Source organism: Petaurus breviceps, unplaced genomic scaffold (genome assembly GCF_028583685.1).
Source record: "Petaurus breviceps papuanus isolate PSGF00001 unplaced genomic scaffold, PetGlider_PUasm1.0 173, whole genome shotgun sequence".
Classification (NCBI taxonomy): Eukaryota; Metazoa; Chordata; class Mammalia; order Diprotodontia; family Petauridae; genus Petaurus; species Petaurus breviceps.
This window is the reverse complement of record NW_027185759.1, coordinates 33395491-33409102: the sequence shown is the minus strand read 5'-3', so window position 1 is coordinate 33409102 and position 13612 is coordinate 33395491. Positions and strand designations below refer to the sequence as shown.

General features: G+C 43.1%; 1 protein-coding gene across 1 annotated transcript in view; it reads left to right on the top strand.

Annotated features, from left to right (window-relative positions):
* Nucleotides 1-13612, top strand: part of NCEH1 (neutral cholesterol ester hydrolase 1) — a 55925-nt gene that overhangs the window by 28218 nt on the left and 14095 nt on the right. The window contains exon 2 of the mRNA XM_069083595.1: nt 13058-13286. Within this exon, the coding sequence (XP_068939696.1) occupies nt 13058-13286 (229 nt within the window). The remainder of the gene's footprint in view (nt 1-13057; nt 13287-13612) is intronic.

Below are 13612 nucleotides of genomic sequence, written 5' to 3'. Positions count from 1 at the left end.
GTGTGTGTGTGTGTGTGTGTGTGTGTGTGTGTGTGTGTGTGTGTGTGGTGGGGGTGGCAGAGGAAGAAAGGGCAATCACTTTTCTTTGCTTGGGTGGTAGAACTTGGGACTGCTCCCAGATATGGTTGCTTCACAGCTTTCTGTTAACCCCAGCAGGTGGGAAGGTTGCCTCTCTAAATAACTGGGGCCCTACTGGAGAAACCAAGGAATGAATGAGTAAATTGAAGGGTAAAGCTAAAGGTCTCTGTTTGCCCTGGGAAAAATGTTGCAATAGAAAAAAAGAAAAGGAGGCACTTGAGAAGAGAGCTTTGCTTTTCACTTGAGTGTAGTGAATTGGAAGGCTCCCCAAATTGGAAAAGCCTTGACATTCAAGTAAAAGTTGTCCTGCCTTATTAGGAGGTTATATGGGACCAATGGGCAAAAAAAGTCTTAGAAGTGTCCCTTTTAGGGCTGATTTATGAACCATAGAAAAGGATCATCCTTAACATTCTGTATGATCTCATTAAGGGAGGAAGCATTGTACTGTAGAAAAAGGACTGGTTCTGGAGCCTGAGGGCTTGGGTTTAAATCCCCTTGTAATTCTAGCAAGTCCCTTGACTTTGCCTGGCCTCTGTTTCCTCATCTCTGCTATAAAGCAGTTAGATCCTGTCGGTGCAGTTCCGACACTTAGTTATGCTCCTTCCCCCACACCCCACACTCCCTATTACCTGGACTCTGTTCTCTGGTTCTACCACCTCCTTTTTTCCCCCCCATCTCTTCTTTCTTCTTCTCCCCTTCCTCCTTTTTTCTTCCCCCTTTACACTTTTTTTTTGGACCTGAGCTGTAGTTCACTTGTATTGGGAACTCCCAAGGAGGAAGCTCCCTCTACCAATGCAGATTAGTGACTACTTTGTACCTTATAGCCTTGGAGACAGTTGCCTATACTAGATTCCTGAGAAGTTAAGTCCAGGCCCTTGCTTTCGGTAAGAGATGGCAAAGTTGGGAAGAGGTTTTCTGACATTTTTTTTTCCTAAAGAGATTTAAGAACTGATGCCCTACATCAAAGTCCAGAACTGGGGAAGAATTAGAGGATGCAGATTTGCTTTTCTTGAACTTTGGCTGCTGGCTGGGGTAGACAGGAATGAGATTAGTTGGGGGGGGGGGCACGCGCTAATGGCTATGTAGCCTACTGTTGGAACATGGAATTAATGATTAATTGTAGGGAGGCTGGATAGTTTTGGGGGTAGGTGACATGATTGTGTGTGTCTGTGATTGGGTTTTGGAAAAACTAGTAGAGTAAGAAGAGTTCATTGGCTTTATTTCTGGGAGGGACTTCAGACATCATGGAGTCCAGCTCTCTAACTGTATAAGTAACTGAGGAGTAAGCCAGCTTGCTTGGAGTCACATAGGTAGTAAGCTGTGGAATGTTAGTATTAAAGCATGACACTTTTTTTCTGGGGGAGGCCTAGCATCATGAAAGGCCCTTTGCAATTTCCTGAAGGCAAATTCCTGGGTGGAATTCCTCATATAACAATGAGGAACTTTGAAGTCTAGGAGTAATCAGTGTCATCAGCTAGGAAGAGAAAATGGGCTAGCCATGTGTCAGGGTCTGGGAAGGACAGGTGGACCATCAGATACCCACTGGCATCCTTATAAAGTTAGGAGAAATGAAAGGGGCCTCCAGCACATTGGGTGGATGCCCTGGATGACTTCCTGTTGAAGGAGATCACAGATCTATTCCTAATACCAATAAATAGCAGTGGGTTTTTTCATCACGTATGTTCTCTTTGAGGAGGCAGCTAGTGGCTCAGTGGATGTGGAGTCAGGAAGACCCGAGTTCAAATTTGGCCTCAGACACTAGCTGTGTGACCCCGGGCAAGTCATTGTGCCTGCCTAAATCCACTGGAAAAGGAAATGGCAAACCACCCCAGTATCTCTGCCAAGAAAAAACCAAGGACAGTTTGGTCCACAAGGTTACAAAGAGTTGGAAATGACTGAACAACAACAGAATTTTCTCTTTGGATGGTGTAAAAAGGGAATACCTTGAAAGAGGGTGGGGTCCTAGCCAGCCTTCAAGCATGAGTGAGACCTCATCTAAACTGAGGCTGAGTGGTTTGGTGGTCAGTAGTTATTTGCTGAAGCTGGAGGTAGAACACCTGTATTCTCAACCTGGTCCTGCCACAACTTTCATGTGATGTTGAGTAAATTATGTCACCTCTGTGTACATCTATACAATAAAGACAGAAGGATTTATGCCAGATGATCTGGCTTAAGGTTAAATTAGGAATAACCGGTAAGATAGGGAAAGCAGGGAAGAAGGAAGATAAGCAGCATTTATTGCCAGGCATTGGGCTATAGCTCATTTGAGGCTCACAGCAAGCCTGGAATTTATGTGCTATTATTATCCTCATTTTTATGGTTGAGGAAACTGAGGTAGAGGTAAAATGACTTGGCCAGGGTCACACAGCTGTTGTCTGAGTCTGGATTTGAACTCACGACTTCTTGGTTCTAAGTCTAGCACTCTATTCACTCCTGTTAACAAGGAGAGATGAACGGAGTGGAAGGGATACTGACTCAAGGGCCAGCAGAGAGGTAAGAATATGAACACAGTGGGACATTGTGTGGCATAACGTCATCCTGGATTCTGATGGGTGGGAATTCTTATAGGGATCAGCTCAAAGGCAATTCTCCAAAGAAACCATCTATGCATACGGGTTTCCTATAGGAAATAAGAGGTGTTCACTCACTGGGTAATCAACCGTCTATCAGAACCAGCAAGTAACTTCTGAGTTCTTTTGAGTTTACTCGGGTCAGATCGTAGTTCTAGAGCTGAAAGGGCTCTCCGAGGACCTCTGGTCTACCTTCCACCCCCCTTGCTTTACCGATGAAGCAGCTGAGACTTGGAGACAAGTAATTTGCCCTAGTGGCAGGGTGAGGGCTATAAACCAGGTTCTCTGACTCCCACTGCAATCAGCCTGACCTTTACCTGCCTGTTTTAAAGTAGTGAGCACTGACATCCAGACTGTCCTTGCTTCTAAGTGTCCTTTGTCCCATCATGCAGTGCATGTATGAACACATCATGTACTGTGTGCTGGGGAACACAGAAGGAATAAAAGTATGTCCAGGGTCCTTTGTTAGCTTACAGTCTGTCTGCCGTGGGAAGGACCCATGGATGAATAACTATAATACAGAATGGCATAAGAGATGGGCATGAAATTTTTGACAAGCTAATAAGGCCACATGCCAAGAAGCTACTTGAGGCTTTGAATGAATGTATTGGATTAGATTGTTGGGTGTGTAGATACACACTAATTGAAGTGAAAGCATCTTCATTCTAGTAGAAAGCGATCTTTCTGGGCATTGGGTGTATGTACCAACCACTCCCATCATTGTGTCTTAGATTTGTAGCCCAAGAGAGCTTTGTTGTTTTTTTTTTTAAGCAATTGGGGTTAAGTAACTTGCTCGAGGTTACACGGCCAGGTGTTTCTGGGTGGGTGCTAAGTGTCTGAGCCCGGGATTCGATCTCCAGGTCTTCTCAACACTGGAGCCGGTGCTCTTACTCTCTGTGCTACCTGGCCTCCCTGAGAGCTTTGTTTATGCTGTTAGGAGTAAGCAGTTAATCCCTGTTTCCCTTCTCTTTGGGCATATTTCCCACATCCTTAGTATTTCGCTTGTAAAAATAAAAGAGAATGGCAGATCTTTGGAATTGCTGTAAATTTAGCAGCATGGTATAGAGGGTAGAAAGTGGGTTGTAGAATCAGGAAGAACTGACTTCAGATACGCCTCAGACCCTTGCTAGCAGCATTCTCTTCCTCAGTCTCTTTTTGTTGTTTAGTCATTTTTTTTCAGTTGTGACTTACTCTTTGTGACCCCTTTTGGGGTTTTCTTGGCAAAGATCCTGAAGTGGTTTGCCATTTCCTTTTCCAGCTCATTTTACAGATGAGGAAACTGAGGCAAATGAGGTTGAATGACTTACCCAGGGTCACACAGCTAGTAAGTATCTGAGGCCAGATTTGAGTCTTCCTGACTTCATGCCCAGCACTCTATCCACTGAGACACCCAGCTGTCAGTTTCTTTATCTTAAAATAAGGCTGTTGGACTCACTGGCTTCTAAGGCTCCTTTCAGTTCTAAAATCTAAGGTCCCATGATGTGATGTGTGATCCTGGCTGCCCAGTTTCCGAGGGTGATTTGGAAAGAGTCTCTTTTGGGAGACATTGATGTTATAGTTTATCTTGATAAATTCTAAGTTATTTGAGGGCAGGGACAGTTTTGCTTTTATCTTTGTACTCCAGGTATCTGATACTTTAGGAGCCAAATAAATGTATGCTGGTTGGTTGACATAGAAGTATGTGGTTCTCCTTTAGAATGTAAGTTCCTTGAAGGCAGGGACTGTTTCATTTTGAACTTTGTATAGAGCTATGCTGAGCACAGAGAAAGGGGTTGATTAATGCTTATGAGTTCATCAGTTTGATGAATAAGATGAATCTGCCTTTTCACTCATGGAGGAATCTATACAAGCCCCCAAATGGTTCCCCTACCCACCCCTGGAGTGAAGGGTAGTCTACAAGTCACTTATTTCCTTGCTTTGTTTGACTCCAGGCGATTTTTAGGAGAACCTGAATGAGGGTCACATAGGATGAGCAGGTAGGCATGGATGGATCACAATCTACATCACCAAAAGAAGGGGAGGTATATTGGGGAGGATCGAGGAAAGTCTGTATTTTACATATATCCTTTCCTGAATTATAAAAATAAGGCTAACCAACATGAGTAGGTATACAGTGCTTTTAAGGTTTTCCAAGTCCTTTACAAACTTTATCCCATTTTGTTCTCACAACAACCCTGGGAGGTAGGTGCTATTACCATCCATATTTTACAGATGAGGAAAATGATGCCGAGAGAGGTTAAGTGACTTGCCTAGTCACAAAGCCCGTACATGTCTGAGGCAGGATTTGAACTCAGATCATCCTGACTCTAGATCCAACCACCTGAAGCCCTATCCTGGTGTCTCATCATGTTATGTTGAAGCCCTGGTGGGTCCAGTTAATGTGGAAATTCCAGTTACAGGCCCAGTAGGCTATGTGTCTGCTGTCTGAGAACCAACCTCGGTATAGAAAGTTTCATCACTGCTAAGGGAGGGGGTAAATGACATTGTTTTAAACTCTGGCAACACTCCAAGACCATCTGATAAGTTCTAGATGGATTGGGATCTTCAGGCTATCCCACACTGATGAAATTGGAGCAACTTAAGATGATGGAGAACTGAAACTTGGCCATATTGCCTACATTACAGGTCCTTGCATTAATATTTAGAAAAAGCAGAGTCAGATTTGCTCCCCACTGGTGTTCAACCATGGAAAATTAACTCCTGATTCAGAAGTCTTGCATAATGTATTTCAGAAGTCAGATGAAGGGCAGGAAAAAAAAAAAAACACCCTTCCTTTCTGCTAGCTGAAGCTGGGAGAGAGTTTTGCTTTTTGAGTTTACTATTTATATATCACCTTTGACTCTAATTCATAAAACTAAACTCACTAAAACATTGACGAGAATTTCCAAAACCCCTGTCAGTCCCTGCCTCGGGGACCCTGGCAGTCAGCCCAGACATTTACTAGCTGTGTTGTGACAATGGGCAAGTCCTTTAATTTCTCTGGACCTACGTTCCCTCATTTGTAAAATGATGGAGCTGGGCTCAAGTTGACTCTAAGGCCCCTCCCATCTCTGGTGCCAGTATAGGATCACAGAATGTTGGGATTTCCAGTTGGAAGAGACCTTCAAAGCCATCACCTCTAGTCAAAGGCAGCTTTGGCCCTCCTTTGGGAATGCACACAAGTACTATAGCTCTTGTAGATTCTTTACTGGGTATGCAGAGTATAGAAATAGGAAAGACAGAATGATGTGTGTGTGTATTGGGGGGGTTTCATCCTCAAGAAGGAATCCCTGCAGAAAAACCTAGATTGTTTAAACTGGATGTAAATGGGGGATGAGCTATGCTAAGCTTGGCAACAGAGGGCAGAGTTACGAGAGATGGTTAGGATTTGCATAGGGGACACATTTGGGCTTGATGACAGTCAGGTTAAATCAACAAACATTACTGAGCACCAACTATATGCCCAGGCACTGTGCTAAATTCTAGGGATAAAAGAAATAGCAAAAAGGATCCCTGGTCTCCAGGAGCTCACAATTTAATGAGGGAAACAACATGCAAATAATATATATAAACAAGATATATACGGGATATATTAGAGATAATAAACAGAGAGAAGGCACTAGCATTAAGGAGAGACAGGAAAGGCTTTTTGCAGAAGGTAGGATTTTAGTTGAGAATTGAAGGAATCCAGGGAGGTGATGGTAGGGAGGGAGAGATTACCAATCATGGGGGACAGCCAGTGGGAATGTTGGGAATCAAGAGAATCGAGGGTTTTGTACAAGGAACAGCAAAGAGGCCAGAATCACTGTATATTGAAGGTGGTAAGATGTAAAAAGTCTGGAAAGGTATGAAGGGAAAATCTTTCTAACAAATAGATGCCATTCCCAAAGGGAACGTGCTACATTGGGATGTAGTGAGCTCTCCCTCATGGGAGGTTTTCAAGCAAAGATTGGATAGACATTTGTTGGGTATCTTGTCAAGGGCATTCCTATAGGATTGGACCAGATGATCTCTAGGTCCTTTCCAACTCTGAGGTTCTGTACAGGGCACACCTGATAGCTGGTTAGATTAACGGATTCTGTCCTCCCCTTTGCTAATAAAGATTGGAGAGATATGTCCCTATGTAGGGATATACTGAATAGATACAAGATGATCTAAGACAAGTCCAAAAGACTCATGATGGACAGTGCCATCCACATCCTGAGGAAGAACAATGGAGTCTGAATGCAGATGGAAGCAGACTATTTTCTCTTTGTTGTTTTTTTATTTTTTTCTTTCTCATGGTTTTTCCTTTTTGTTCTGATTCTTCTTTTACAACATTAGTGTGGAAATAGATTTAACATGATCCTACATGTATAGCCTGTATCAGATTTCATGCCATCTCAGGGAGGAGGAAGTAGAGGAAGGGGGGGAAATTTAGAACTCAAAATCTTATAAAATCAAATGTTGAAAACTAAAAATAAATAAATAAGTTTTTAAAAAAAATATGAGTGATGGAGTGCTCGGTATGAAAGACAGTCCAAAAAAAGCCAGTTTGGCTAGACCAGAGTGTTTGTAGAGGGGAGTGCCGCAAGGTGGATCAGAGTTCAAATGTTTGTTCTATGGGCTGATTCCTCGCTAGTTTTGGGCAAATTACTTCCCTTCCCTGTTTTTCCTCTGTGAAATGAAGGCTTTGCCTACCATAACTTCTTGGGTTCTGTCCAGCTCTAAATCAACAGTCCTGTGATTCCTGCCTTGTAAAACTCCCACACGTTTGCTCCTTCTGTAACCTTTCCCTGAGTCTTCTGGGCTGTCTAGTAGGGAGGGGAAGAAACAAAAATGATCACCCTTCCTCACCTAAAGGTGAGGGACCCCTGGTGCATAGTCTTGGCCTCACTTGGAGGGTTTGTACTGGGAAGTGACCAGATAACCAAGGCTTTTATTTTTGCCCTAAGTCTTGTGTGTGATCTATTGGCACCTGACATTAAAGGGTTCTGCAGAGCAAGGTAGAGGATAAAATAATGTTAACAATGAATAGTCCACTGAATGAAGTTCCAGTTCCAGGGCCTCCGGTGGCTGTGACTTTAGAGTACACTCAGTCAGCTGAGCTACAAGCAACTCTGTGAATGGCCATTGTCAAGCCAAGGTGGCATGATGTCATTTAAAAAAAGTCATTAGCTTCATCTCAATTTTCTTTTCATTTTAAAAAATTCTAAATTTAACACCAAATAAAATGAGCATTTTCATCTACGTGGTAGAACTGGGAGAGTATATGTGAAACTAAAAATATCTTTTATATAGCATCATCTCTAAAGTAATTTGCAGTAACAAAAGGTTTGTCTCCCCTATTTTTTAGCAAGGAAAATGCAGTTTTTATTTGAGAACATGCTGTGCTGGTACCTAGTGTTTTCTTATATGTGTGTATGTATATACATGCGTGAATATATATGAATGCACATAAATGCATATCAATAAACATGCAAATGTGTGTGTATTCATGCAGATCTATGTATATATGTATATATCAGATGACCATGAGAAACATATTATAAAGATAGACTTTACCTGAAGCTTGAGATGGGGGCGAGGAGTATCCACTGGGTGTCTAACTCCCACATGACAAACTTCTTGGTCAGGGGGGATCTTCGTAGACCTTTGGGTTACATATGGCTTCCCCAGGTTTGGGTGCTTACTCTTGGGGAGCAGGGAGTCTGGTGATGTAGACCTGTGACCAAGATCTCCTCACTTTGGAGGGTAGAATAATGGGTTATAGTTGAGATTGGGGCCATGTCTGGGGAGATAGGGAAGGGTCAGTAGGGCAGATCCTGGGGTTTGGGGGCTGTGACTCGGACCAGGAAAACTCTCTACCCTCTGGGGGTTTCAGTGAGAAGCACAAACGGGGAATGGCCTTGGTTTCAGGAACTAGACAGGACACTGAGGTCATACAAGATAATCTGAGTGGGGAAAAAAAACCCTCCCCTCAGACTGAGGGCTCTAGGAATTCTCCTCTTTCTTGAAAAGACCTGTGTTAAATTATCTGAAATTCTGCCAAGTTAATGACTAATTCAGATTTTATCAAAACAGTGTTTTAGTAATGGAAATCAGCTTTGCAATCATCGAGTTGTGATGTGGTATGGAAAAGACCATGGCATTTGGAATCTAGGGGTCCTGCCTCTGTCATTTACTACCTCTGTGACCCTGGGCATTTACCCTGCCTGGAATAAATGACCTTCCAAGGTCCCTTCCAATTCTGAAATTCTCTGATTTTGTGATTCTGTGCCTGTCTAATGTACAGAAAGATAGAGTCTGAACCTGTGATTCTACTGGTATTGGGAACTCCCGGGTGAGAAAATACCCTCTCCCAATACAGACCTGCAACTTCCCTGAAGTTTTTAGTGTTGAAATATGTCTATGCGAATTTATAAGCACTGAGATGTCAGGTCACTTGTCTAGGATGCTGTATAATAATAATTCATATTAGTTGTATTTATATCTAATCTCCCTGTTATATTATACCCAGTGAGGACATGGACTTTTTCTCTGTAATTGTTGCATGTTACATTAAAAAAAAACAACAATCACCAAGCCAGTTGCTTCATAAAGGGATTTTTCTCTTGAGGATTTTGGAAAGCTCTTAGTTCACTGGAGGTCCCCTAGGGATATTGGTTCCAAAACCAGATTTGGGAATTACTGAGGACATATGTCCTATCTAAGGTTTGTCTTCCCAAGTACAGAGCTCTCTCTGTTTTCTATCAATATCCAGCAAGTGAATGAATGAATGAAGGGCAGAATTTGAAGGCAAATCTTTGGCATCTCTAAAGTATGAACTCACCCAAATGTTTACTGCCACATGGTCATCATGCCCTGAGAGCTGGCAGTTTCGTCCTGGCTTTGGGAATCTTTAGTGTAGGATTCTTTTTGCAACTCTCGGTTCATCCCTACAAACCCCTCTCATCCATTACTCACAGCCCCTTCTCCCATCAGATCTAACTCTTGCAGGGAGGAAGCCTGGATGGGGAGGAAGAGGATTGTACAAATACATAGGGCAGGCTGCCTCTTAGATCCTTTACTTCCCCTAGCCCTGGGAAGCCTAGGATGCCTGCCCTAGTTCCCTAGGGTTTATTTGGTCAGAGTCTTCTTTCTGTTTGACATTCCCCTTTTGGAAGTGGAAGGAAGTACCTGATTTCAACATGGGACCCAGAGAGAAGAGAGGGGAGCCAGCCCCTCTTTGTAGATCTTCTCTGATTATTTATACCTTCTCCTTCCTCCTCCTCTTCTCCCTCCCCCAACTCCCTATTGCTAGAGCTTTTCTCATGAACTTTTTTTTAACTGGGAAGCATTAATAGACATGATTCTTCCTGCAGTGACATTAGAAGCCTTTGTGAAGTTTCAATTCATTATCCTTTGATTTAAAAAAAAAATCCTTCCTCCCCTAAAAGTGCCAGATGCTGCATTTAAAAAAAAAAATGGTCAAGCTAGTCACTTCCTAAACAGAAAGAAAGAAAGGCTTTGCTTTGGTGGATTTGGGCCCAGCCTTGGCACACTGGAGATACCCTAGGGTATTGTTTGCAAAACTTGACTTGGAAATCACCAACCTCCCATCAGCAGTTTTAGGCAATAATTAAGTAAGCATCCTCAGAGTGATAAATTCAGTCTCAATGGACTCAACATATGACAGATAGTAAGGCCTTAATAAATGCTTTATCTGTATATATGCTAGACACTGCTTAGTTCTAGGGATGCCCATACAAACAAACCACGCAGTCCTTTCCCCTTCCATGGAGGATATGGGGGGAAAGGCATAGGGTTTGTTAGGGCAATTGGGTTAAGTGACTTGTCAAAGGTGATATGGCTAGTAGGTGTTAAGGGTCTGAGGTCGGATTTGAACTCAGGTCCTCCTGACTCCAGGGCCTGTGCTCTATTCACAGCTGCCACCTGGCTGCTCCCCAAGCCATACAGTTTAAAGTGGGGAAGGGGCCTGAGGGATCAACAAGTTCAACACTCTCATTTAAAAAAAATGGGGAAGGGGCGGCTAGGTGGAACAGTCAATATAGCACCGGCCCTAGAGTCAGGAGGACCTGAGTTCTAATCCTGTCTCAGACATCACCTTGGGTAAGTCAGTTAATCCCAATTGCCCTGCCTTCCCCCTTCAAAAAAAGCAAAAAATTAAAAAAAAAATTTTAATGGGGAAACTGAGGAGCCCCCCAGGGTCGCACAGCCAGTGTTGGAGGTGAGATTCAATCTAAGGCCTCCTTGCCGCTAAATCCAGGTCATCTACACCACAGACATATACACATATGCATAGACACCCTGCTGTTTCAGTGCTTGTCCTGCGGTATATAATCCAAAGTAGCTCAGACTTTCCTTTTTTTAGTTCTGATTTTAACTTGGGAAATTTTTTCAACTGGACCTGGTGGGGGACTTCTTCCACTAAAGATCACCTGTTTCTCCGCAGCTTCCCACCTTAGAGAGTTGTCTGGGACCCTTGCCCAGGGTCTCACAGCCAATGTGGGTCAGAGACAGGTCTGTACCCATTCTCTCTCACTGACTCTTGGCATCAGAACTATTCATCAATGGACCTTCAAAACCAAATTTCGTTAAAGTTACTCTACTAAAATGTAGAAAACCTGAACTGCAGAAATATTGAAAAGCAAACATTCCTGACTGTTGTTCACTGTTGGTACCTCAATTTACAGGACTCTAGGTACAGTCTGTTGAAAAGAACAGATAAAGCTACGGTGTTGTTCAGTGACCTCAGGAGCTCCTGTCTCGGAGACAGGACTTTGTTGCCCTTTTTGCAAACATTCTCTGTGATAGCCACCAATGAGAATGGATTTCCTAATTCAACCCAAGTTTAAAGCTTTAAGCTTTTGCTTGTTTAAGCAGAGTTGTTGCAGTTGAGCAACAACTTTTCTGACCAGAGATTCTTGTTCCTTTTGTGGTTGATTTTTATAGTTCCTCTAATGCGTTGAGATGACTGTCTCAAAGTATTCACTAACCTTCCTCATGACCCCTTACCCTCTCTTCTTCAAAAAATGTGACCCTTTTGTGATGAGTTTTTTTTTTCATATTATTTTTCCTGATTACATGTAAAGATAGTTTCCAGCTTTCATTTTTATAAAATTTGGAGCTTCAAATTTTTCTCCTTCCATCTCTCCCCTCCCCAAGACAGCAAGCAGTCTGAGGATTATAGGTTATACAAGTACAATCATGTTAAACGTATTTCCACATTAGTCATGTTGTGAAAGAGTGATGAGTTTTTCTAAATTTCTGCTGCCCATAGTCACTGCTTTCACCACCAGATCCATAACCACAGCCATGGGGACTGAGCTCCTTTCACGGGGCCATAATTTGGTTGCTGCTGCTGCCCACCAGGGTCTCGGAATCACTGGGTCTCAGTGTTACCATGGTTACCAAACACCTTCCTCCACTGTAAACATCACCTCCTCCTCCAGCACCAGCACCACACATACCTACCTCCTTGGTTTCCGCATCCTCGTCTAACACGGCCATAACCCCTCCACTTTTGGCTCTCCATAACTACCACCTTCTCCATTCATTCTATCAGACCCACCATCTCTACCTTCATAACTGCCTCCGCTTATACCACAGTAACCATCTGTTCCACCAGAGTTTCCACTATAGCCAAAATTTCCTCCATCTCCTCCAAAATTTCTTTAACAACCCATATGTGAGATTGTGGGAGCCCTCTCCACAACCCCTTTGGGAGTCAGTAGACTGTATCTCTTGCTTTGAAAGGACCTTCCTCACTTTATCTTGGGCAATGTGCTTTTGTGGATTGACCCCTGGACTTTGGAGTTAGGAAGACCGGAGTTTGAAGCCTGCCTCAGACACTCACTGCCTGCATGGCCCTGGATGAGTCAATTAACTTCTCTGAACCTCATACAAGAAAGATAATAGCAGATCCTATCCCACAAGGTTGTTGGGAGCCTCAAATGAGACGCCATATGGAAACACCACCCAGATGGAAGCTATCATTATCTATGCCTTTTGCTATTGGAGTGTGAACATCTGTGTGTGTGTGAGCCTTGTGTACACCTTATAGACACTATCCACCTAAAGGCAGTGGATAGAATGTGTTACATTTAGAGTCAGGAAGAACTGAGTTCAAATTCTGCCTCATATTTAGTTGTGTGACTTAGTGTGTGACCAAGGTACTTAACTATCCTCAGCCTCTGATCCCCATGTGTAAAATAGGGATAATAATAGAATGTACTTCACAGAGTTATGGTGACGGCCAAATGAAATGACCCCAGTAAAGGGCTTTGCAAACCTCAGAGCACTGTGTCAATGCCAGCTGTGTCAGGCCCAGCCCCATTTTCCCATAGGCTCTGGCTCAGTAAATAAGGACTCAGGAAGCCCCAGGGGTGGTGAGCTTCAGATGAAGCAGAAACGAGCACTTTTCCTTAATCTTCTGCCTTGCTTTTCAGAGTCATCTGATCCAATACATGGGCTTCAGCCATCATCTCATCGCCCTGAATTTCATCATCGTGTCTTTCGGCAGGAAAAGCGCCTGGTCGTCTCCGAAAGTCCGGATCACCGATACCAATTTTGATGGTGTCGAAGTCAGAGTTTTTGAAGGTTTCCCCAAGGCCAAAGAACCATTGAAGAGTGGTATTATTTACATCCATGGAGGAGGATGGGCCCTGGCAAGTGCAAGTATGTTTTGGACCACCTCTAATGGCTTTGGATGGAGTCTGCCCAAGGGTGGTTTTTTGTTAGTTCAGGTGGTTTTGGTTTTGGTTTTTTAAAGTAGAGTCTATAGGCTGTGTCAAAGTATTTTCCATGCCTTGAGCACAATAATTGTGAACCTGCTGATAGTATCTAAAAACCATTTCCTCCAAATAAACCCAATAAAACATTTAACAACCATATTTACTCCCATACCCCTTCCCAAAAAAAACCAAAACAAAACCCTGCCCTAAACTTTGAAGTTGTCATGGAACTGGAGAAATACTCCTGGATTTGAACTTAATGGGATTTAG